This window comes from Lolium rigidum, chromosome 6 (assembly GCF_022539505.1).
Source record: "Lolium rigidum isolate FL_2022 chromosome 6, APGP_CSIRO_Lrig_0.1, whole genome shotgun sequence".
Lineage (NCBI taxonomy): Eukaryota > Viridiplantae > Streptophyta > Magnoliopsida > Poales > Poaceae > Lolium > Lolium rigidum.
In genome coordinates, this window is record NC_061513.1 from 224297137 (window position 1) to 224324348 (window position 27212).

Sequence of the window (27212 nt, forward strand, 5' to 3'; positions counted from 1 at the left end):
GATCTCGGCGGCGACTACTATGACATGGCCTCCATCATGGTGTAGTATGCGAGGGCGTCGTCCAGTGCGACAACTCGGGTGGACTCGTACCCGGTGCCCGAGGGTGCAGTGACAGTGAATAGCTAGGCACCGGAGCGGGGGAAGCAGTGGCGATCTGACGAGGATGGTGACCAATGACGTCATGGTGGCGAGCAGCATGCTGATGCGGCGGTCACTAAGCAGTTTGGGCGCTTCATTGTGATGGATCGGGCGACCGAAAAAGGTGGAAATTTTCAGATTGACAGTGAGGTTGTGCGCTGGTTGGATTTTATAGCTGGGTTGTGCTTTTCTAGGCATGCACAAAAAATATTTGGGTTGGTATCTGCACACTTTTTCCCTCCTACGAAAAAATAGTTTTTTGTGCGTCAGTCTATTTTAGTGCGTCTGGAGCTGCTCTTAATCTTAAGTGCATGTGAGTTTGCATCAAAATGCAGAAGTTTGCTATATACAGAGAGTTTGTGATGTAAAGTTAATGCGTAAATGATATCAAAATGAACAGAACAAACATATATTAAAATTGTATGCGCGCATAATATTTCAGCTCAGTGTTATGTAAAACTATGTATCTTGTTCCGGATTTATTTAGAAATTTTCAATATGCCATTTACCTGAAAAGTAATTACATGTGCATTTTTAACAGACAAAAAACTCTCAAAAAAATAAGAGGTGACATGCAAAGAAAGCCTTTCCCATTTTATATGTGTTGCACACTCTTTTTTAGAATTTGAATCTATTGAATATGGGCACACATAATTTGGGTCAGTGTTATTATATATGTATCTTTATGTTACCTCATATCCACTTAAATATCATGCACCATATGAACGACTAGCACGTCACATGTTACTGGAGTAGGAGGATTGTGGAATACATTGATGGTATTGTTGTATTGCGATGATTAAGAAGCACAATGGCAGAGACAAAAATATTGAGGACCCGTGGCAACACCATTATAACAAGACCTCTTGTATTGCCACCGTTAGAGAGTTAAATTGTTCGGTCTAGAGAGACCGTAGCAACGCACGGGCATTCAACTAGTATCAAAAAGTGTCTAGTTCCTCCTAGACACGGTTTCATTTTTCATAATTCCCAAGACGAGGGCAATTAATCAGCGCGGGCTAATTAGTGAAGTAAATTCAGCGACACAGAATCGATTGACCACCAGGCATCTTAACTTTTTTTCGATCTTCAGATGTGTACGACAACTTTCCATTTGAACCTCAGGCTGATCATAGTGGGTAGTATTATGTAGTAGTATCATGTATATGATACTTTTTTATAATACTAGATCCATAATGCATAATATCATACTCCCTCCGTCCACAAATAAGTGGACATGGGGGATTTTCCAGTTCGTGGCAGTTTACATATGTTTCTTGCCTAACTAAAAATATGTCGGCTCCCGTAGTGGGTCTTTCTTTGTTCGGCGAGCTTCATTCTGTGGGCTTCGGCTTCTATCATCACGGGCCTCTGTACAATACGCACCAGGGTAACACAAGCCATGGACCCAATTAGGCATACCCATGTCAATAGTTGTAGGATAACAAATTTTATTACCAAATTGGTTTGGTTGCTCCAAAGAGTGAGTTTTCCGCTTACGAGATAGTCATATTTCCTAAACGAGGTGTCACTTCAAAGTTGTATGTGATATTTTCGTCTTTAACTCAATCTTATACATAGTTTAGGACTCAATGCTAAGAAGGTAGGGTTTCTGACGGTTTTGGCGTAATTTCACACGTGTCACCCTTATTCTACGGCACTCATAACAAGAACATGCTAGCTTTTCACCTAAATGGTATTTTATCTGACTTTCTTACTTTATATTAATAAAATAGGGCATAATACAAAGACCGTCTAAACAAAAGCCAAGTTGTTACAATTTTTTGTTTTGTTGATGCATGGTTTCGATCAAAGTCCAAGATACTTCTTGCCGGATATATAGCCTAGTTTGTGAAGGAGGTGTTGGATTCATTGCCCTATTGTGTTCGATCTGGCTTTAACATTGCACTTTGAATGTTTCCATCTTAACTCTTGACCTATGTAAAAGAGTTCAATCATGGTCACCACTGGAGACGGTGCCAGTGAGTCGGCATCGTGCTCTTAGCCACCCTCAAGAATCGTCGTTGCCGGAGCAGGCGGTCGTCGTGGCCATCGTTGTCCCTATTTTATTCTACGGGATAGTTGACCGTGGTCCTTGGAGGCATCATATATCGTTGGCTCTTTCCGTCTCTCCGACTCTTACGCTTTTGTATCAGATATGGGCTAGGTTGTGTTCATGGTGTCCCATGCAAAGTGTCACCATGACGACCTCTTTCCGTAGGTCACCGCCATCCTTGGGCCACATTTGCTTCCCTCGAGGTGTCCGCACCTGCCGTATAATTCGTGTTATCCCGGGCTTGTCGAAATTATTTCAACAAAATCAATTGGAAGTATGTATGGTGGTGATTAGAACTTTTAAATTGTGTTCACGTGCCAAACAGCATGAGTACGTGGTCAATGTGGATCATCGATCAATTAGTCCTACCAGTAGTGATTTGTTGTGGAGAATGAGTAATAATGAGGCATCAGAGAAAACAAGAGCTTTTTTTTGAAATCAAAAGAAAATGTCGTCATCTACATTTTGATACTTGATCGATGATCCATATAGTTTTAGCTCGTGGGCGAAGGAACCAAGAAACGAAGCAGCGCGCTAGAGAAAAGAGAAGAAATGCGCGCGCGTGGGCGACCGATGGAGTCCATCGATCAGCGAGCGAACGAAATTCGCGTCCCAATATTGCCTCATCCCAGTGTCGCTCGCGCACGCGGACGGCCGGCGCATTCACGCGTAGCCCCGGTGTCCGAATCCGGGAACATGCACGATTGCCACAATTAATTCTACGGAGTATCTGTACTACTCCAAACTGCCAAACGGAAGAGCAAGCCCACGAATCCGATACAAGGTAGAGTACGTAGGGAACTCGACTTGGCCGGCGGTATTCCTCCTCCATACCTATATATGCAGCTCGTAAATCCGACCTCCCCCGCCACAGCTCATCGATCGCACACGACGCGCTTCCCTGTTTCCACCAGCAGCTCCGACCTGATGGCCACCTGCAACAAGCGGCCCGCCGCCGTCGACCGCCCGGGAGCGACCACCTGCCGCAAGAGGAGGCGCGTCGTCGGAACCACCGCGGACTACGACACGGAGGCGCGCCTCGGCGAGGGCATGTACGGCGTCGTCGTCAAGGCGCGCCATCGCGCCACCGGCCAGGCCGTGGCCATCAAGTCCCTCTGCAACCCCTTCAACGAGCACGAGCCCGCCGACGCCCGCGAGGTGCTGCGCGAGGCTCGCTTCCTGGAGGCGTGCGGCGGCCACCCCAACATCGTCGGCTTCCGCGGCGTCGTGCGCGACTACGTCACCGACGAGCTCTGCCTCGTCATGGAGCACGTCCAAGGGAAGAGCCTCCACCGCCTCCTGCGCGAGAGCCGCGGCGGGCTCCCGGAGAACACCGCGCGCGGCTTCATGTGGCAGCTTCTCGCGGCGGCCAGGAGGATGCACGCCTGCCACGTCGTCCACCGTGACCTCAAGCCGGCAAACATTATCGTTAGCGGCGAAGAAGAAGAAGAAGGAATCACCAACCTCAAGATCTGCGACTTTGGTGCCGCCCTGTCCCTGTCGGAGGCGCCGCCGTACGAGAACGCCGGCACGGGGTGGTACCGGGCGCCCGAGATGCTCCTCGGGTTCTGCATCCACGACGCGCTCGTCGATACGTGGTCGCTCGGCTGCGTGATGGCGGAGATCCTCATCGGCGAGAGGCTTTTCCAGGCGGACGGACCCGTCTCGCTGCTCAGCAGGATCTTCGAAGTGGTCGGCGCGCCAGACGACGTAACGTGGCCGGGGTTCACTTCCAGGGAGTTCGCGCCCGAGGTGCTAACGGGCCAACGGAGCACGCTGCGAGACATCTTCCCGGAGGAGAAGCTGTCCAAGATGGGCTTTGATCTCCTCAGCGGCCTTCTTACCTGCAACCCCGACAAGCGCTTCACGGCGGCCGCCGCGCTCAAGCTGCCATGGTTCGCCTCCGTTGCTGCAAACGCTCAACCTCTTCTTCTTCTTCCTGCTGCTGCTGCTACGACGGCCGTGTCCATAAAGGAGGAGGAAGTGGAGACCGCTCCATCGACGCTGCGCAGAAAGAGGGTCACCGCAAAGAAATCCATGTTGCCCGTAAAGAAGAAGACGCAGCTGATCGTTCCACCGGCTGACATGATCGAAGACGGCCACTCCCGACACCTGGAGTAGTTTTCTTTCGATAAATTAAGAAGCACCTGGCATAGTTGTGGCTGTAATATCCAACTGATTGTACTGTAGAGTAGATGTAGATGTAATGCTATATGCCTGGATCCAACTGACGTACGTACTGATCAATTCCTTATTTGGTGGAATATTCAGTCATGTAATATATCTCGTTTGATGCAATTGGTGACAACTTGATCTATGTGATTTTGCCTTCTTGGTCTCGCACTCTGAAACTGATGGAATACATACAGATTGTCTAATAATACCAATTAGCTAGATCCAAGTAGATAGCTCTACCACTAACTTTTCGATCACATATATTCCAAGCATTTCCTTTGCAAAGCTTTGCAAACGAAATGTTGTGAGAGAAGAAAATGTTGGTAACCGGATCCTATGAGAGAAGAAAATGTTGGTCACCAGATGCTGATTGGCATGTCGTACGATCTCATCCAGCTCGTCACTAGAATACCGCCAAGATAATCATATCTATGTAGTAGTTGAATCGAATGGCTAGTTGATTTTAGCGTTTGCAACAATAATTAGTGATTATATCTTCAGACATCAAACGGTAAAATCAACTAGCCATTGGATTCAACTACTACATATATACTAGATGGACCCAACGCGCTCTGCCGCGCCGTCCTTTGGTACATGTGTTTAAGTTTTGCTACGTGGATTTTTATTTGTTGGCACGTAGGCAATTTCTTTTCTGGATCGTTGGGTTTTAGCATTGGGTATACTACGTGTGGTTTACATAATGCAATCAATAAATTCAGATTCAACTGATTTTGTTGTTTCCTCTCACGCTCCACCAAGCCAGAAGGGGTGAGCTGAGTGCGGCTAATTTCCAAGATATTAGGCTTTTTTGCCAGTTCTAGTTTGGGAAAGAAGTTCTTTTTTTTTTCATTATAGGATTTTTTACAACATCTGAACAAAGAATGTAAGAAGGCACATCCTTTTTTCAAACTGCGACAAATAAAGGGGACGCTGTTTCAGGCCTATCCAATCAGTTTCATGTATTTTGGATGCTGTTTTTTGTCGCGATATATTTTCTATACTAGTAAAATGAGATTTTTTCTTGGATGAAAACCACAAAATCAGCTGCTGCCACGATCTGCATGTGGTAGCTTGTAGGAAACCGTGTCAACGTGTCATCTATGGTGCCAATAATAGCTTCTGCGAGAGCATCATCGTCCATCTCCAATTCCTTGAGGAAGTTGGCGGTCCCAAATTCTGATCAATCCTTTGACTCCAGTCTTGCACTCTTGCAAATAATCAAGATAACCAACAATACCAACAATTGCATCAACTGATCAACATTTCAAAATGTGAGGAACGCCGGTGTCACACATAGATCAATTAATGAGAAATGCGAAATCCAATACAAAATATCTAGTGTTTTTTTTACAGACGCGCGCTTTGCTGCACCGTTTTTCACTTTTCATGTATTTTTTCTTGTATGTTGTTTCCTGTGTTTTATGCACATCGTACTTTGGCTGGGCTCTTTTGTTGTGTGGTGTTGCAGGCACCTTTTTTTTTTTGGAAAAATGGTGCTAGAAGATCACCGGCCAGGACATCGCCATCATGAAGCTATTGTAGTAATAGAGCAACTCAACATGTTCCACCTGCAAAGTTGACCCCGACATTCCTCTATTGGTCACATGTTCTCAGACATCCATGATACATCCATCCTAATTTACGAATCAATACAAAATTAAAAGAAGTAGAAGAGAAGAAGCACTACATCAAAATACATATTCATGTACTGACCTTATGTAGATTAATTATTCACATATACACGCTACACTGCATAGAAGAATTAAAATTATGAACACACCAAAATGTTAAGCAATGCATCACCCACACTGAACACAGAAGTCCCTAATTCATTGTAAGAAATCTATTTTGTAGACCGGAAGAGGCTATGTTATTGTTAACACATATCAAAAAATTATGGAAGAGGGATTACTGCAAGAGAGATGGGAAATGAGTAAGATGGTAGTATAAAGAAGGTTCAGGGAGGAAACTGATGACTCACGAAATACGCAGATTTTGACGACAGGGGCCATCTCGCCTCGGCTTGTCAGGCATGTATTGCTCTCACATATGACATAGGGATTTCTATTTTCGTGCCCCTGCTTCGTTAGTTGTACTCAGTTTTCCCCAGCTCGTTAGTTTTTCCTCAGTTTTCCCCTCCCTCTAGTTTGAAACCCCTCGAAGACGCGGGTTGCCGTCAGGTCGGAGGCCTTACCGTTACCGTGAGGTCGGTTCCTCGCTGACCGTCTCGTGCTGACGGGTGGATCCATCTACCGCTGATGCGTGGGCCGTTTTATTTCCTGATTGTATACGCGGTGCTGCCAATGACAAATGGGGCCGCTCTATGGGCTGCCGCAGCCAATGACCAGTGGGTCGTCTATTTATTTATAGAAAATTATATATTGCCGCTCTGTGGGGCCTCCGCAGCCAATGACCGCTGTGGTCGTCTATTTTATTTAGAGAATATAATATAGAGCCGCTCCGTAGGGGTCGCCTCAGCCCATTTTCGCAGCTTAATCTAAAGTGACTCTTATGCTAAACATTGTGCATCCCGACGTTGACCTAGCAAGTGGCGGCGAGCATAGCCGTTCTGACCATGCCGATATCGGCATCGGCATCGGCATCATTTGGAGGATGTGGTGCTCGAATAATAGTGGAAATGCGATATTATTTTTTACATGCATAATAAATAGCTAGATCTCTAAATCGATGCATATGAAGCTACATATATATTCTTGGTCATAATCCCCTTAATTATCTAAAGGGGATGGATGCATGGCTTCACGTCGTCGTCGCTTTCATCGTCGGCATCTTCGTCGTCCGAGTAGTAGTACCTCCCGCACATTGTTCCGTCGAACACCTTCACTGTGAGCACATCATCGCCTTCATATTTGAAGTGTACGAACCAGCCAAAATCCACACCGTGCGCGATGGCGAATTTCTCCCAGCCCTTGTCGAGGTACATCCGGCCTTGTCCGTCAAATAGGACCTCCACGGTCCAGAGACGAGGACCGCAGTCAGCTGCTCGCAGATACACCTTAGCTGGCTCATTGCCGTCAAGATAGTCCGCAAATTTTTTGGGAGTTCCCGCAAAGAGATCGAGCGCCGATCGTTTGAAATTAGGGAACCCTTGAAATTAAAGGTTTTTTAGAACATGCCCATAATTAATCACATGCATCATATATGTGGGAACGCGTACGTACCTTCTTGACCAAAGGGTCTTCATAGACGACGATGAAGAACTCCTCTATGATCAATGGCAGTGTTGACGGTGGTGGTGGCAATGATGATGATCCACTTCCCCTTCCCCTTCCCCTTCCGGTCCGCGTCCGAGACGTGGAAGCCATGGCAATGGATAAAGTGTATGTGAACGAAAAGAAGAGAGAGGCGGAACCTATTGACACAAGGGATGGCCGTGTGGGTGTTTATAAGGGAGAGATGACCGTTGTAGGGTTTACACAATAAAATAAGGAGGAGATGACCGTTGTGGGGGTTTATACACAATAAATTAAGGAGGAGACGACCGTTGTGGGGGTATAGTTTATCATTTTACCGTGAAAAGTAATGCCTAAAAGGAAAGTAATGGCTACAAGAAATCGGTGATGGTTTATCGTTTTTTGCGTGAAAAGTAATGGGTACAAGAAATGGGTGATGGTGTATCATTTTTTGCGTGAAAAGTAATGGCTACACGAAATGGGTGATGGTGTATCATTTTTGTGCGTGAAAAGTAATGGCTACAACAAATCGGTGATGGTTTATCATTTTTGTGCGTGAAAAGTAATGGCTACAACAAAATCGGTGATGGTTTATCATTTTTTTGCGTGAAAAGTAATGGGTACACGAAATGGGTGATGGTGTATCATTTTTGTGCGTGAAAAGTAATGGCTACAAGAAATCGGTGATGGTTTATCGTTTTTTGCGTGAAAAGTAATGGGTACAAGAAATGGGTGATGGTGTATCATTTTTTGCGTGAAAAGTAATGGCTACACGAAATGGGTGATGGTGTATCATTTTTGTGCGTGAAAAGTAATGGCTACAACAAATCGGTGATGGTTTATCATTTTTGTGCATGAAAAGTAATGGCTACAACAAAATCGGTGATGGTTTATCATTTTTTGCGTGAAAAGTAATGGGTACACGAAATGGGTGATGGTGTATCATTTTTGTGCGTGAAAAGTAATGGCTACAACAAATCGGTGATGGTTTATCATTTTTTGCGTGAAAAGTAATGCCTAAAAAGAGTTTATAATTTAGCTCGTGAAAAATAATGCAGAAAACCAAACTTTGCGTGAAGCTAACCGACGACAGAGAGAGAGAGAGGGTGGTGGCCCCGACCGAGAGAGAGATAGGGGTTATCCCGCCCGTTAGATCATACGATCAACGGTCGTCGGGCACGATCCGCGTGACATGGGCTAGACCAATCAGGGCAATGTTGGGCGTCTGTGAGAGTTTGTGAAGGGAGAGGGCAAAACTGAGTAGTATCAAGAAACCAAGGGCAAGTGAGTAGTAAACAGACTAAGGGATTCAAATATGATATTTAAAAAATGGAAAATGCGTGTTTTGTACAATGAAACCAATCTTGGCCTACCTCAAACTATTTGCAATACAAATCTACATGAGTGTGAAAATTATGGTCTCATTCAGACAAAGTATGTTTTAGGGAAAGCTGTTTTGGGTAGGGCTTATTATGGAAAACCATGCACCTTCATAGCTACTAGGTGATTTGAGAAGTGGCAATTTGTGGTGAAACTTGATTTATCTACGATTTATCTATGATTTGAGAAGTGGAAATTTGTGGTAAAGACTCCATGAGTAAGTGCCACTCCTCTTCGGAATTTTTTGCACATTAAATAACTCATTTAACTAGTTAATCCCATTTGTTGACTCTCTGTTGACCAGCCACTTGAGGGTAAAACTGAGTATATTGCACTAGCCAGTATTAGCACTAAAGGTGAAAACTGAGCATACAAAAAATGCTAGTATATGACTCGAGGGTATACATGAGTATATCTAAATTTCCAGGGTTAGACTCGAGGACGCGTGTTGCGGTGCAGAAGTGGAAGACATGTCATTGTTGACGCGTGTCGCGGTGGAGACGTGGAAGACGTGCCATTGTTGACTCGGGTCGCATTTAGGACGCGTAAGCCCCTCTCTCCCTCCCTCTGCACACAGTACGTCTCATTATCGCTCACGCACGAAACCACCCCTCTCACGTCCCATCAACTTCTCCAAAAACCCCAACCGCCGTACGAGCCCTCCCCCGCCGGCGATGGAGAAGAAGAATGCGTCGGCGGCCATCGCCCCGAGCCCGCCGCTCCGAGCCCGTCGCCTCCGAGCCCGTCGCCGCCGAGCCCGCCGCCGCCGAGCCCGCCGCCGCCGAGCCCGTCGCCTCCGAGGGCGGCGCATCCGAGGGCGGCGCATCCAAGCGCGGCGCCTCCGTGAACCGGGCCGGTCTCACGGCCGACGGACCACTTCACAAGATCGGCGAATGCTTATTGGCCAAAGAGGAGTACGTGGACAGCTACTCTGCTATGAGGCAAGTCTGTAGAAATTGGCGCTCAGGTTTACCTGATCCCGACGTGCACCTACACGAATGGATCATGCTACACCACACCCTTCCACACGCCGCTGAGTTCACCTTCCTCCATCTCGGCACATCCCGCTACGTCACCATAGATCTATCTGCAGTTCGTGCAAGGTTCAAATTCCTCGGCTTTTCCCGTGGCGTCACCATAGATCTTATTTTCAATCTTAGTGCTGAATGTTATCTTTTCAATATATTTTAGATTCTACTTCGTCGGCTTTTCCCGTGGCGTCATCGTGCTTGCCAGAAGAACCCACCGCACAAGATACGGCTGCTGAACCCACTCACAAAGAAATCGAACACGATGTTTGAGGCGCAGATGCCATCTCGTTTTTCTCGAAATCGCCGCCGTTATCAAATCCCCGACTATGGTCTTCGTTGCCACACATTACCCGCCGGAAATTGGTTGGGTCGATGAGAGCACTCCAACTAAGGATATAAATGAAGATGGGGATTGGGGAGAAGGAAGATTTTCGATCAAGAACCATGGTTTCCGTTGCATTACCCCGTTCAATGGTGAACCGTATGCGTAGCTGCGGACAATTTTGAGATCGGAAGAATAGTGTGCACCAATATACAGCTGCAGCAGCGCGCGAGCACCGTCAAGATGGAGACACTAATTTCATTTCCGAACTTGGACGTCGAAGTTCTACCTTGTGGAGTCGGATGGTGATCTGCTGCTTGTGTTGTTGGTCGGCGCGGCTTTGGCGGGCAAACCATTGGTGTACCGTGTGGACACTCGGAGCCGCTCTCTCCATCCGGTCACTAACATTGGCAGTAATGCCTTCTTCGTGAATTATATCCGGTGTATCTCCGTCGACACCCGCAGTGTACCCGACACTTCAACCTGGCAGCATCTACTACACGGATTTGGGTTATATCGGAGCGTACTCTCATGATACAAATGCCCGGGATAAGTGGCCACTACGTGTGGATAGAATAGGATTCTACGGTTTGAGAAATGAACACAGAGCCATACCGTTTGGAGGATGTATTGGCCTCACACTCGCGTACGGAAGGAGTTCAATGAATATTTCCTTGGGGAATTGCACGAATGGAGCGACGGAGAAATATATGAGGAGGAATGAAGAACAAATTCATTCATCCTAATCTTCTTGTTGTCCATACATTGCGTGCGTGATCTTGTATATTTTTGCAGCTTAGTTTGTCGTGAACATTAACAATGTTATTGACTGCTTTTGGCTGCTGTATGCAGTTTACCTATGTATTATACTTAGTTTTCTCGATTATGCTGCCGTGAATTTATCATATAATAGCTTCTAGATTTGCTACTAGATTTGCTGCCATATTGGGCAAAAAACGAGGGCCAAAAGGCATAAATAACCCCGTAGATTTGCTACTAGATTTGCTGCCATATTGAAGAAAGACAGAAATAGAAGCTTCTCTAGATTTGATACTAATTTGGTGAAAAAGACAAAGAGAGAAAGAGGGGAAAAGGTGCTCTTAAAAATGCCAATTTGGGCCGAGAGAGACAAAACCCAGCTCCCGCTCACGTGCAACCAAACGCTTCTCGTCCCGTCCCATGCGGTCCCTTTCTACCAGCCCCACGCGACGCGGCCCCACACGACGCGGCCCCACGGACGACGCGGCGCAACACGTCGGCACGTAACGTCCAAATAAACGGATTCCTTCCGTCCGAGCTCCTTCTGCGGGTCTTCAGACAAAGGCTAGGGTAAAACTGAGGAAAAACTAAGGGGCTGGGGAAAACTGAGCACAACTAAGGAACCGAGGGCACGAAAATAGAAATCCCTATGACATCGTGCTCTTCTTACCAGACCAGGAAATAAGAAACCCAATAAACTTTTGGGTAAGGACATGCCAAAAACTGCTATAAAGTTGGAAGTAAAATCTGAATCATATGCCATATCAAACCTGAAATTCACATGGGATAAGTCCTGAGCAATGAGTGCGTAACTGCATAGTTCTAATTTCAAAGTTGTTGTATCAGATGTCAAAATTAAGAAGGGACACCAACTGCACTCAAGTGCAGGATTTGTGCCATGTCCAAACTGGGTCACGTTTACGAAAAAAATAGGGTGAAACTCTTTACCTTAATCTCAGTATATTAGACAGTTTAGGATTCTCTACATGAAAACAAACAGGAAACATGATTTACATGAATATAAACGGATTCTAGGGCTAAACCAGTACCAACGTACCCCGTTGTTGGGTGCAGTTGCATTGGCTGCAATGTTGCAGACTGGAGAGCCAAGACGCCGAGGAGCCCGTCTCGCCGCGCTACGTACTGCGCTACGTACTCGCCCAGCTTAGACAGCGTGGACAGGGACGGCCTACCATCGGATGACGACGCGATGATGGCCAAGCCCCTCCGTGCGTGTTAGGGCCGGCGGCCGGGGAGAGATGGCGGAAGGCGAGCACCGGTAGTGGCGTGCTGATGGAGTAGGCCTGTAGGGGATCACCGGATTAGGAGCTGGCCCTCTCGGAGGCGGAGGAAACAGAGAGTGTGTGTGATCTTCTCATCAGAGTAGGAATCCAGAAGTTTCATGGGTTGTTTATTTCTAATGGAGAATGAGTGGACAATTAAGGGAGTGGGCCATCGTGGAGAATTGGAGATTAATGGAGAAGAGGAAGTAAAGGGTGGTGGCTGCGCGGCTGTTCATTTGCTGAAGTGGGACCATGATTGTGCAATGGTATGTACTGGTATTGTGATCCGGACAGATAAAATAACCATGGATCTTGCATCATACGAATATAAATTATTGGGGTGACGTGGCTAAATGAGGATTCAGCTTGCAAATATTAAATGCATTTTAGTGGATACCACGTATTAAATGCTTTGATAGAGAGTATTTTCTAATTAAACGTATATAAACATCAGATATCATAAATAAAAAAAATGATGCAATATGTTGCAATGCTTTTTTTTTACTGCAATTATATTGTATATATGGGGTAGGTGATTTTGACCAAACTTCCGCTCACACTATTATACTTTATGATATCATAGTATATGAAATGACTACCATAATTTATTTTTTTTTCGATAAAGGAAATATATTAATATCAAAACGATTCCAATTACATCCAGCCTCTGCAACAACGCACCACCCTAATGGCACTACGGATGCACACAACCAAAAAAAGGAAAAGAAAACTAAGAAACAAAAGTCCCGCTACAGTATCTCGGGCCTAACAACAGCAATACATTCACCGCCAAGACAACACCTAAAGTACAGACTCTCCAAAAATGACGCCTCCAAGAAGGGAACAGTGCGCTAACACCATCGTCGCCCGATCAAAGATCTTAGGTTTTCACCCTGAAGATAGTCCCTGCTCTCAAAACAATGCCTTCAACAAGGTCATTGCCAGTCACAACCAGCTAAGGCTAGAACTTGGATTTTCAACCTGAAAGGTAGGACTCTGAACTTCACCTGTGTTGTCGCCCCCACTTTCATACCGCTGTTGTGAAGCCCGGAACACCAAGCAAATCCCTCAACAGCGTGGAGATTTGAACCTCCCTTAGCTAGTCCTCCCCTCCGGTCTTCATGAACTTCCCTTCTTCCGACTTTCATCATGGATCCATAGTCACTTGATGTCAACACAGAAAAAGAGCTTCGCGCCGCTCCCTCCAGAACCAATCGGTCGGAATAAAAGTATGGATGCGCACAACCGAATACCACCGATCCAGCAAACTCCAGGCAAAAAGCACTGTTACATTCGCCGGCGGAGCCTTCCGGAACTCAACACTCCGGCTAGATCACGAGTTCAGGCCTCCAGTAGGTCTTCCTCTTCACGCAAGAGAGACCCTAGGACCACCACCTTTATTCAGGTCGGACCCTGATACGTCTCCGACGTATCGATAATTTCTTATGTTCCATGCCACATTATTGATGATATCTACATGTTTTATACACATTATATGTCGTATTTATGCATTTTCCGGCACTAACCTATTAACGAGATGCCGAAGAGCCGCTTCTGTTTTCTGCTGTTTTTGGTTTCAGAAATCCTAGTAAGGAAATATTCTCGGAATTGGACGAAATCAACGCCTAGGGTCCTATTTTTGCACGAAGCTTCCACAAGACCGAGGGGGAAAGGAAGTGGGGCCACGAGGCGCCGCCACAACAGGGAGATGATACAATATGATCAAGGAGAGTGAAAGCTCTAAGCTTGGGGATGCCCCGGTGGTTCACCCCTGCATATTTTAAGAAGACTCAAGCGTCTAAGCTTGGGGATGCCCAAGGCATCCCCTTCTTCATCGACAACATTATCGGGTTCCTCCCCGAAACTATATTTTTATTCCATCACATCTTATGTACTTTGCTTGGAGCGTCGGTTTGTTTTTGATTTTGTTTGAATAAAATGGATCCTAGCATTCATTGTGTGGGAGAGAGACACGCTCCGCTGTTGCATATGGACAAATATGTCCTTAGGCTTTACTCATAGTATTCATGGCGAAGGTTGAATCTTCTTCGTTAAATTGTTATATGGTTGGAATCGGGAAATGCTACATGTAGTAATTCTAAAATGTCTTGAATAATTTGATACTTGGCAATTGTTGTGCTCATGTTTAAGCTCTTGCATCATATACTTTGCACCCATTAATGAATAAATACGAAGAGCTTGCTAAAATTTGGTTTGCATATTTGGTCTCTCTAAAGTCTAGATAATTTCTATTATTGAGTTTTGAACAACAAGGAAGACGGTGTAGAGTCTTATAATGTTTACAATATGTCTTTTATGTGAGTTTTGCTGCACCGTTCATCCTTGTGTTTGTTTCAAATAACCTTGCTAGCATAAACCTTGTATCGAGAGGGAATACTTTTCATGCATCCAAAATCTTTGAGCCAACCACTATGACATTTGTGTCCACCATACCTACCTACTACACGGTATTTCTCCGCCATTTCAAAGTAAATTGCTTGAGTGCTATCTTTAAAATTTCCATCATTCGCCTTTGTAATATATAGCTCATGGGACAAAATAGCCTTAAAAACTATTGTGGTATTGAATATGTACTTATGCACTTTATCTCTTATTAAGTTTCTTGTTGTGCGATAACCATGTTCCTGGGGACGCCATCAACTCTTTGTTGAATATCATGTGAGTTGCTATGCATGTCCGTCTTGTCTGAAGTAAGGGGATTTACCACTCATTTAAATGGTTAGAGCATGCATATTGTTAGAGAAGAACATTGGGCCGCTAACTAAAGCCATGAATCATGGTGGAAGTTTCAGTTTTGGACATATATCCTCAATCTCATATGAGAATATTAATTGTTGCTACATGCTTATGCATAAAAGAGGAGTCCATTATCTGTTGTCTATGTTGTCCCGGTATGGATGTCTAAGTTGAGAATAATCAAAACCGAGAAATCCAATGCGAACTTTCTCCTTAGACCTTTGTACAGGCGGCATAGAGGTACCCCTTTGTGACACTTGGTTAAAACATGTGTATTGCGATGATAATCCTGGTAATCCGAGCTAATTAGGACAAGGTGCGGGCACTATTAGTATACTATGCATGAGGCTTGCAACTTGTAAGATATAATTTACATGATACATATGCTTTATTACTACCGTTGACAAAATTGTTTCATGTTTTCAAAACCAAAGCTCTAGCACAAACATAGCAATCGATGCTTTCCTCTTTGAAGGACCATTCTTTTACTTTTATGTTGAGTCAGTTCACCTATTTCTCTCCACCTCAAGAAGCAAACACTTGTGTGAACTGTGCATTGATTCCTACATACTTGCATATCCATGAGATGTACATGTTATAAGTTGAAAGCAACCGCTGAAACTTAATCTTCCTTTGTGTTGCTTCAATACCTTTACTTTGATTTATTGCTTTATGAGTTAACTCTTATGCAAGACTTATTGATGCTTGTCTTGAAGTACTATTCATGAAAAGTCTTTGCTTTATGATTCAGTTGTTTACTCATGTCATAACCATTGTTTTGATCGCTGCATTCATTACATATGCTTACAATAGTATGATCAAGGTTATGATGGCATGTCACTCCGAAATTATCTTTGTTATCGTTTACCTGCTCGGGACGAGCAGGAACTAAGCTTGGGGATGCTGATACGTCTCCGACGTATCGATAATTTCTTATGTTCCATGCCACATTATTGATGATATCTACATGTTTTATACACATTATATGTCATATTTATGCATTTTCCGGCACTAACCTATTAATGAGATGCCGAAGAGCCAGTTGTTGTTTTCTGCTGTTTTTGGTTTCAGAAATCCTAGTAAGGAAATATTCTCGGAATTGGACGAAATCAACGCCCAGGGTCCTATTTTTGCACGAAGCTTCCAGAAGACCGAGGGGGAAAGGAAGTGGGGCCACGAGGCGCCGCCACAACAGGGCGGCGCGGCCCAGGTCTAGGCCGCGCGGCCCTGGTGTGTGGGGCCCTCGTGTGGCCCCCGCCTTGCCCTTCCGCCTACTTAAAGCCTTCGTCGCGAAACCCCCGCACCGAGAGCCACGATACGAAAAACCTTCCGGAGACGCCGCCGCCGCCAATCCCATCTCGGGGGATTCGGGAGATCGCCTCCGGCACCCGCCGGAGAGGGGAATCATCTCCCGGAGGACTCTTCACCGCCATGGTCGCCTCCGGAGTGATGAGTGAGTAGTTCACCCCTGGACTATGGGTCCATAGCAGTAGCTAGATGGTTGTCTTCTCCTTATGTGCTTCATTGTTGGATCTTGTGAGCTGCCTAACATGATCAAGATCATCTATCTGTAATGATATATGTTGTGTTTGTCGGGATCCGATGGATAGAGAATACTATGTTATGTTGATTATCAATCTATTACCTATGTGTTGTTTATGATCTTGCATGCTCTCCGTTATTAGTAGAGGCTCTGACCAAGTTTTTACTCTTAACTCCAAGAGGGGGTATTTATGCTCGATAGTGGGTTCATGCCTCCATTAAATCTGGGACAGTGACAGAAAGTTCTAAGGTTGTGGATGTGTTGTTGCCACTAGGGATAAAACATTGATGCTATGTCTAAGGATGTAGTTATTGATTACATTACGCACCATACTTAATGCAATTGTCCGTTGTTTGCAACTTAATACTCGGAAGGGGTTCGGATGATAACTCTGAAGGTGGACTTTTTAGGCATAGATGCATGCTTGGATAGCGGTCTATGTACTTTGTCGTAATGCCCAATTAAATCTCACTATACTCATCATATCATGTATGTGCATGGTCATGCCCTCTCTATTTGTCAATTGCCCGACTGTAATTTGTTCACCCAACATGCTATTTATCTTATGGGAGAGACACCTCTAGTGAACTGTGGACCCCGGTCCATTCTTTTACATTGAATACAATCTACTGCAATACTTGTTCTAATGTTTTCTGCAAACAATCATCATCCACACTATACATCTAATCCTCTGTTACAGCAAGCCGGTGAGATTGACATCCTCGCTGTTTCGTTGGGGCAAAGTACTTTGGTTGTGTTGTGTAGGTTCAACGTTGGCGCCGGAATCCCTGGTGTTGCGCCGCACTACATCCCGCCGCCATCAACCTTCAACGTGCTTCTTGGCTCCTCCTGATTCGATAAACCTTGGTTTCTTTCTGAGGGAAAACTTGCTGCTGTGCGCATCATACCTTCCTCTTGGGGTTCCCAACGAACGTGTGAGTTACACGCCATCAGACCCCCACGTCGGCGACCGTCCCGGGCTGGCCATGCCAACCCTCCACCGGCGACTCCGTCGCTGGCTTCCAAGCATCTCCATCTCGCCGCCGGAACACGGTGATAGATCGATAGATCCACCACCACCAACCGCAGGTCAACCCTCTCCGGCGAAGAAGAGGGCCACCTCCACCATCGTACCCAAGGCTGCTGCCCCGTGCGACCTCGTGTCGCGGGTGAAACCCGAGATCGCCTCCACTCACCGGCAAGAGGCGGGGTCCCACGCGCCGGCCGCCGGGGGAGCCGATTGTAGAAGGGGCGCAGCGCAGGCCACCGCCGCCCAACTCTCCGCGCGCCCGCCATGCATCGAGGAGGGAGATCCGGCCGCCGTCACCAGGCGTCGACGAGGAGGAGCCCCCGCCGCCGCTACGCCCCGTGGGACTTTGCCCCGGCGGCGCTACCGGCGGCGGTTAGGCTGGGGTGCAGGAGGAGGGTTAGGGTTAGGGACGGTTAGGCTGGGGTGCGGGAGGAGGGTTCGTGACTACCATAATTTATGTCCATCAAAGTAAAACGATTGATCTGCATCAGAACGAAATGCACGACGCTACCTACAAAACAAAGGCAAACTATACAAAAAGAACTTTCCCAATCAAAACCATACTGAAAGCGCGTTTTATGTCTTCCATATATTGTATTCAGGACAACAAAACTCAAATTTCTAGGAAGCAAGCCGGGATCCTCTACTTAAATTTGGCTCCATGGTTTTCTCTAAAACAACATTAATATGCTTGTAGCTTGATCGACATGCACATTAAGCCCACTGTTTTACTGGATCTGGATCAGGAAACGCCCAGTCAGCCTAACCAAATTCATCACAGTTCATATTTGAATATTCAGTTTTTAATAAAAGGTTGTGTGCATCAACCGATGCAGAGGCCGGGGTGAATCCCATTTCGAAAAAAACATAATTATCAAACAACTCAACCTGTATGGCAGATTTCTATAGTTAGAAAATCACAATATATTTTCTCAATCTAGTACAAATATGAACATAATGAGAGAAATCGAACAATCTAACAATGTAGTTGCCTGGGGTTGAGGTGGATGGCCCCAGCGGTAAGGCGGAGGGCGATGGGGCTGCACTCGCCAGCAGCGTTTAAGGCGCAGAAGTAGTCCATTTTGATGCCTATTGCCGCGCCCATTTCTCCCTATGTCATTTCATCTGATGTCAATAACTTCATTATCAAAGAAACAGTAGGATTGTACAGAACAAACTAAATCAAAGTATTATGGACCACATGGATGAGCACTAAGAAAATCCGGAAGCAACATCCGATAGCTTATATTCGCTGTGTTGTGTGCCGACATGGATGACCAATAAGGAAATCGCAAAATAAACAACCAGGTGGAGACCCAAATTCAGAACTGGATGGACCGATGGAACTGTGGGGAATACATGCAATGCAAGCAACCATTTTTTTCCTAATTCTCATGGTAATGGCTACCAAAGCTTGAACCAGAAAGTACATCAGAGAGATGCTATTGGCACTCCACCAGAGCACATCAGTATTAAGAGGAGAGCAATTACTAATTGTACGTACATTACGCGGTCTAATTCTACAAAGAAATAAACACAATGATAATGCATGTTACTTTTCATATCTTGACACATGCAAAGCTGAGGATGCCCAAAAGAAATATCACCAATATGCATGTATTTATCTTTTTAGCAACGTTTTACAACTTCATTAACTGAATATGAAGAAAATAGCTGAAAACTGATTGGGAATAACGAAGTTACCAGTTCAAAAGAAGAATGGCAATGCACAAACTCTAGTAAATAAAAGTCCGTAAGATAAATGAAGTCACAGTCTCCCTTACTTGCATTCAACTGAAGTTTCTTATTTCAGCTGAGAAGGTATTCAACACCTATTATATATTCACATGCTCCCTATCAGATTTAGAGTAGAAAATGATGTGCATGCAAAGTTTGAAAATAAATGAAGCCACAATACACTGGTTTTCTCCCAAGTAAATAAATACCGAGAATGCTGCAGAAGAACCTTTTCCTTATGATTTGCATGTTCCCCTTATTTCTGTAGAAATGTCTTCTACACCTGATGAACTAAAGCGACGTTTCACTACGGGAGAACAGGGCGTTGCCGTGCGCCACTTTGCACGGCAAAGACACCTATACGCACGGCAAAGGCTTTGCCGTGCGCGTGCGCACGGTAAAGTTTGCCCGGCAAAGGTAGCGACGGCAAAGCCAACGTTGCCGTGCGCGTGCTCGTTTTGCACGGCAAAGCCCTCTGCCGTGCGCTCAGTTCTCTGCCGTGCGCCAAAGTCTGTGCCGTGCGGCACTGCGTTGCCGTGCGCTGGGGGCTTTGCCGTGCGCGCGTACGTTGCCGTGCGGCCAACACTTTGCCGTGCGCGCATACGTTGCCGTGCGGCTGCTCTGTGCCGTGCGCGTCGCGTTGCCGTGCGCCGCCCCGCACGGCAAAGTGCTTTGCAGCACACCCCCCAGGACCTCCCAGGTCTACAGGCTGCCGCCACGTGGCCCCTTTGCCGTGCGTGTGCACACGGCAAAGTGACCAAATGTCCTTTGCCGTGTGCACACGCACGGCAAAGGGCCCTGTTTTTTTCATTTTTTTGCTGTTTTTTGCTTATTCCCTGCATTTCAAATATAGCAATTGACAATAAAGCATATACTCATATAATCTTCAACATAACATCACCAAACACTACGGGAACACCACAAATACATCAAACACACATATTCATGCATTACATAGAGTCCATAGTCCATCCACACAAGTTACATAGAGTCCATAGTGCAATGTCCAATATTACAATCCATTACAAGCATACAATCCGACAAAGTGCACGAAGACCATGCCATCAACCTTGTCCTCCTCCACTTCCGCCGGCCTCATTGTCATTGCCTTGTGACATAAAATCTATAAGAAGGTTGATGGAATGAACATGCATTTGCATATTGAACACTTGAACAAGCACAAGTAGCGGGTTGGGCACAAGCGTAGGAGGACTGACCGAGGTTCATGCTCCGGATGATGTTCATGTTGTTGACGGTGATAGGTGTCCCCGGGGTCTGAGTGGGCGGTGGCGGCATCCACATGGAGTAAGGTGGAGGAGGAAGACTCCCCGGTGGAGAGGACAGAGCCGTCTGGCTCATCAGCCAGCTCATCCGTGCTCGCTGCTCGTCGCATCATCTCGCTGCTGTCTGTTGCATCTGCTGCATCATCCGTGTCTCGCTGCTGCTGGTACTCCGGAATCTGCCGCTCCATGTTCCGTGCGTGCTCCTGGGCCGCCTGCTCCTTCGCTGCCATCTCCTCCTACGTTGTGTTGCCGCGATGTCATTAACATTTCAATGGAAAGCATGTAAAGGAAATGTAGAGACCCGAGGAAGAACATACCCGTAACCGCTCGACGGCTAGATCCGAAGCCCGTGGCCGGGCTCTACCTCGGGCTGGCCGCTCTTACGACCACGACGGATCCGGCGGAGAGAGGGAACCCTCGCCGGGTCGACGCACCCGTCACCAAACCATAGGCGGCCATGCTTCAAGCCTTCTCCCGCAAGCACCGCGACCTCAGGGTCAAAGTCCTCGGCCTCTGGATTGGCGTCCTCGCCGTGCTTCTGCTTGAACTTGGAGACATACGCCGTGCACTGGGTCTCGGATTGCGGGTTAACCCACAAGGACCCCGTCTCAGGATCAGGCGTCTTCCTTTGCTTCATCTTCTTTAGCACGGCAAAGACGTTAGGCTTCGCTCCTGTCCTGACTTCCTGCAAAAGAGAACATGTAATTGAGTGAAGTGACACACCCTTGCGGAGTTAACAAATATATAACATGAATTCAAAGAATGAAGGAACCATTAATTTGCTCACCTCCTTCCGCAGGTGAAGAGAGATGGGGATGCTGCCTTGGATATGCGATCCACCTCGCATCTCTGCCCGCTTCTTCTTGCCCTCCTCGTGCTTCTTGAGGTACCGGGGGCATGTCCACCACATGACCATCGCACGAAAGCACCTATCGTCGTTGCCGACGTACCGAGGAGGGTTCTACATGCACAAGATAAACCCATTATGGTAAAATAAACTACATGGCGATAAAGAAATAAATAACACATAAATGCAAATACACTGCAAGTACTGCCACGGCTGCATGAGCGTGTCGCGAGCGTCCTCCTTACTCATGTGGACGAAGCGGTCGGCGTGCCGATCGCGGACGCATTGAACACGTGCCTCGTAGTGCATGCCGGTCACCCTCTTCCTTGCAAGCCGGTGTAGGACATCATCGCACGCATTCTCCTTGCCCTCGGCCCTCTTGAAGAATTTCTCGCAACATAGGTAAAACAAGGGGCATTAGTGCAATTATTGTGAACCAAGGAGAGTGTATGAATGGTAAGAAGTCAAAAGTCACGTACCCAGAATTTGGCAACAACCAAATCCGCCGCGGTGCCGCGGCCAAGAGGATCTTCCGCGAGGCTGTAGTGCGCCCACCTCCAAGCTACGTCGCAGCCACCGGTAGGGGAGATCGACTATCCCGGGGAAATAAAATCTAAGTAGGCCCCCAAGGATGTTCGAGTACCCACGTGGCGGTCTCTGCGTCGGGTCTTCAAACTGGAACGAGCTGCACCATGAAACGACAACATCAATATGTATGTGATAATAATTTTGATAATGACAAAATTGCGATAACGAAGTGCCAAAAATTAACATGTACCTCCTTCCATAGGGCACAAGAACAACGTGCATCGTAGCGCCAGCTCTTCAACGAGGGGAGCTGTGTTATCCCACGCCGATATGGCTTCCTATCACGTGGCCTCGGCCTCTCCACAGGCTGGAACGTACTTGGTAATCCTCCGGCTCACACCACTCTAGGTTTGGATCAGGATCGAACACTAATTTCCCCAACCCCTCATCCTCCGAGAGGTCCTCCTCGTCCCCCTCCTCCTCCTGGTCCTCCCCACCCCCCTCCTCCTCCTGGTCCTCCCCACCCACCTCCTCCTCCTGGTCCTCCCCACCCCCGTGGTGCTCCTGGTCCTCCTCCTCGTCATCATCATCGGCTGCGGGAGGGGGGCTAGGACTAGGAGTGAGTACCCGCGTCGCATTCTTCCTACGCGGCCGCCCGTGGGAGCGACGGGAGGGGGCTAGGAGGGGGTAGTAGCTCGGCCCCGCCTCGAAGTCCCTACACCTACCAAGTCCTTGAGCTTCTTTTTAAGACCGCCACCCCTTTTTTTTGGCGCCATGCTTCAATCACCTGCAAACACAAATGAAGAGAGTGGTTTATTAGTACGCAATATTGCAAAGAGATAAATATTAGTGAAAGCAACAGAAATATAAGTAGATGAACATTAATGAAAGCAACAAATAATGCAAAAGGATGAACATTAATTAATTAGTGGAAGCAACAAATAGCTACCATAGAGTTCTCTCAAACATAGCACGGAGTTCTTACAAATAACCTAGCTAGACAATCTCTATTACACGGAGTTATTACAAATAGGCTAGCCTCACAATTACTACTACATAGATCGGTAGCTCTGTGTCGCCATCCGTGATTGGACCGCGTGTCTCCTCATCGTCATCGGGCTCGGCGAACCAATAATCATCAATGAAACCTGGAGGTGGTCCATCCGCATCGAGGTCAATCCCTGCTTTGAACGCCTCGAGCAAACTCAGGTCTTCCGGGGCACCGACATCCTCAGCTTCATCTTCTGCATTGTCTCCATCCATGCCCGCGTCTTCTTGTTCATCGTCTACGACCATGTCATCGATAGTCGGCAAGCCGATTGTGAAATGGCCGGGGAGCCCTTCTTCCTGATAAAACTCGACACTCCTTGTTGTGGGGTCTACGCGGCGGTAATCGTCCTTGTTTGGCGGGGGCGGCCTATTGCGTGAAGGCACCGTCATCACAACATCCCATCCATGTAGACGTTTTGTCGGGTTTACGCACGCGTACGGGAGATAGAATACTTGAAAGGCCTGGGTTGCCAAGATGTACACATCCTCTCCCTTATAAATGGAGTTCCTTTCAACTTCGACCAACCCAATTTCAGGATCCCGTCTCACCCGACGTGGGTCAAACCAATGGCATTTGAAGACGACGGGATTTAGCCCTTTGTGAAACCCGTAATTCAGCTCGTATATACCCTCGACTCTTCCATAATAATGGAGCCCATCATCACCTTGACATACCACCCCACTATTTATTGTCTTCGCGTTGGGCCGGCTTGTTGTGTATTGATGGGTGCGGAAGCGATACCCGTTCACGTCATAGGAGTTGAACGCTTCTACGGAATGGTCAAAGCCCCTAGCAATTTTTCTTAGCTCTGACTTCATCTCTTTGTCGGTTCTTGCCTACAAGTTTAGCACAAGAAGTTTAGAACGAGAAATGACCGATAAATGTAGGAAGTGCTAGCTAATTTGGATAGAATAGTACCAAATTACAAAACCAGCTATCGAAACCGAAACCGCCTCCCTTATCGAAAATTTGCTTGGATTCTTCCGGGGTAGGCTCCCTGTGGGTATTCTTCCAATGTATAGCCTTGAATTTCCTATACCGATGAAAAGAGGAAGAGTTAGCCACGAACATACGAGTGAACGTTTGCGAATAATTAAATGGTTCGCACTTACTCGATGTACGGCTTCACTTCGACCATGGTGTTTAAGACATACGAGTGGATCAAGGTCCGCTCAGGTAGGTCCGTTCTGTACGGCTTCGAGCCACTTGACTTGCCACCAAGCCCCACGAAGATGCTAAGCTTGGGTACTTCTTCATTGTTGGCGGCATTTAAACGGAGGACCGGGTTGTGCTTTGTGGGAATGTTGGGATCATAGTGCTTAGTGGTGAAGTTTGCCACCTCCACGTTCGGGACTGCCTCGGCTATGGATGCTTCGATCTTGCATTTATTGCCGGTCATTTGACGAAGCTTTTGTGTTTCTCTCTCGGGACCAAACGCCAACGGCCCCAATTCGGGCCCCCCTTTAAGCACTCCTCCGCGAGGTGCAGGATCATGTGTTGCATCGGATTAAAAAACCCTGGAGGAAAGATCTTCTCCAGATCGCAAAGCAACACGGGTGCCTCTTCATCCAGCTTCTCAATCACTTTAGTGTCTAACTCCCTAGCACAAATCTGGCGGAAGAAAAAACTCAACCTCGCTAGCACTCGCCAAGTCTTCTCGGGGACATAGCCTCGAATCATCACCGGCATTATCCGCTCAAGCCATATGTGGTAGTCATGACTCTTCGGTCCTTGTACTCGCAGCGTTTCAATGTTCGGGCCCCTCATCCGGTTGGCTGCGAACCCATCGGGGAAAAACAAGGAGTCCTTCATCCATTGGAAGACCTCCCTTTTTTGGGCCTTTGTGAGGCGAACGGAGCGTGTGGCTTAGTCCAAGTTTTTTGGCACCATTAGGTGGCTGCATGTTCAACTCCGGCCTATCACACCACCTTTCTTGATCAATTCGAGCCTTTATGTTATCCTTCGTCTTCTCGGTGTCCACAATCGTGCTCCAAATGGCTTCACCGATATTCTTCTCGGTGTGCATTACATCAATGTTATGCGGGAGCTCGAGAAACTCAAAGTAAGGGAGCTTCCATAAGCACGGCTTGTGAGTCCATTGGTGTGTCTCCCCATATCCTAAGAAACCATTCCCATCAGGGCTAGGCTGAAGAGCATCTAACTCGGCCTTGATTTCCGTTCCGGTCTTCGGAATTGGCTTCGGGCCACGGACAACACGGCCTTTCTTGAAACTCTTTACATCACTCCTGTATGCATGCCTCCGCTCAAGGAACTGTCGAGCTTCATCAAAGCATGAATACTTGCCTCCCTTGTTTAGCCAGAAGAAAGTCACGGCTCATGCCGCACTGTGGGCAAGGCCACTTCCCATGTGTACACCACCCGCGAGAACAAAGCACGTGCTGGCAGGTCATGCGGGGACGTGTGGTACCACACATACATATCGAAGTACTCCTTCTTTGATGCGTCATATGTTCGGATCCCGCGACCTTCCCAGCCACGAACCAAGTCATCCACCGGCGGTTCCGGGTACACATTCATGTTCTTGCCCGGGTATTTGGGCCCTGGGATTATCATCGACACAAACATGTTCTCCGATCTCATGCGGACGCTCGGGGGAGGTTCATGGGAATAACAAACAACGGCCAACAAGTGTATACTGCAGCCGACATACCATATGGATTGAACCCATCAGTTGATATCGCAACTGCTACGCTCCTCGGGTCACCTGCTTTCAATGGAAATTTCTTCACAAAGTTCTTCCATGCAGTACCATCCGACGGATGTATCATCTTGTCGGTGTATCTCGTTTCCTTCCACGGCCCACCTCATCTGCTGGGCGGTATCCTCGGTCATGAAGAGCCGCTGGATCCTCGGTAGAACTGGAAGATAGCGGAGGATATTCTTGGCAACCGTGGTCCGCCTCTTCGACCATCACCATTGCGGTCTACCTCAAAGTACCTAGAGGAATTGCATTTGATGCAATAATTTGTGTCGGCGTGCTCCTCTCCGAATAGCATGCATCCCTTTGGACAAGCGTGTATCCGCTGAGATGACATCTTAAGGTCACCGAGCAATTTGGTCGAATAGTAGAAGTTTTGCGGCAAGAGGTGCCCTTTCGGCGGAAGGCTGCCTACAATGACCAGAAGTTCATCGAACCCATCTACTGCACAAGTTCCTATGGCACTTCAAGGCCATAAGGCGAGCGATGGCATCTAGTTGGGTAACCTCTCGTATTTTCATGTAGGGGTTTCTGCGAAGCAAACGAGCCTCATAGTACTCCTTTGTGTTTTCCTCCGGGTCCTCACTTGTCTCCGCATCCCGAGGTGTCTCCACCTCTACATGAGAGCTTTCGGGCACATTACCATTAGCCAAGTTTTCTAAGCACCTATCAAAACCGGTGTCATATTCCCCCTAGGTTGAATCTGCCGCACCTCCTGCCTAGCACGTTTCTTTGCCTTTTCTCCATGGTAAGTCCAAATCCTGTAGGACGGTGTGAACCCAAACTTGATCGGGTGCATACTCATAGTTTCCTTGTCCTGTGCCTTTCGGTTAGCGCACTTACTACAAGGGCACCAAACACTTATAGGTACGGTAGGGATGGCAAACGCCCTATCCACAAGCTGCTCGGTCTTTTCTCCCCATTCATCGGTATAGTTGCACCGGCCGATTCGCCATCGTACATCCAGCCACGATTATCCATCCTCTAATCAGCAACAAAACAGACGAACATAGCATTTATATATCAAATAGGAAATAAATGCATCATATCTTTATTTTTTTACGCGTGCATCAACTCTGAAACTCTACTAGGTGGGCTCCTAGCAGCCGCCGGATCCGTAGATTGAGTACGTTCTCCCAGCTCTACCACGATCCGAGACAGAATTTCGGCAGCACCTCCCCGCTGCTCTCCCGATACACGTCTCGGCAAAAAGCCGAGAGGGGTGTGCATCCGGAGAACAACGGGGAGGCACTACCGAAATCCTGTCTCGGATCGGGGTAGAGCTGGGAGAACGTACCCAACTACGCATCCGCCGGCTGTCCCGATAAATGCCGTAAGAGTTACGGTTCATAATATGCGAGACCACTAATGCATATTTA

The 27212-nt window shown here is 47.1% G+C and overlaps 1 protein-coding gene across 1 annotated transcript; it reads left to right on the forward strand.

Annotated features, from left to right (window-relative positions):
- The first annotated feature begins 3121 nt into the window (after nucleotides 1–3121).
- On the forward strand, nucleotides 3122–4315 carry LOC124663800 (putative cyclin-dependent kinase F-2). The gene has a single exon (XM_047201460.1). The coding sequence runs from the start codon at nucleotides 3122–3124 to the stop codon at nucleotides 4313–4315; it is 1194 nt and encodes a 397-aa protein (XP_047057416.1).
- The last annotated feature ends 22897 nt before the right edge of the window (nucleotides 4316–27212 follow it).

Excerpts from the sequence above, each read along its gene's own strand:
- LOC124663800 (XM_047201460.1), top strand. The coding sequence starts at position 3,122 with ATGGCCACCTGCAACAAGCGGCCCGCCGCCGTCGACCGCCCGGGAGCG.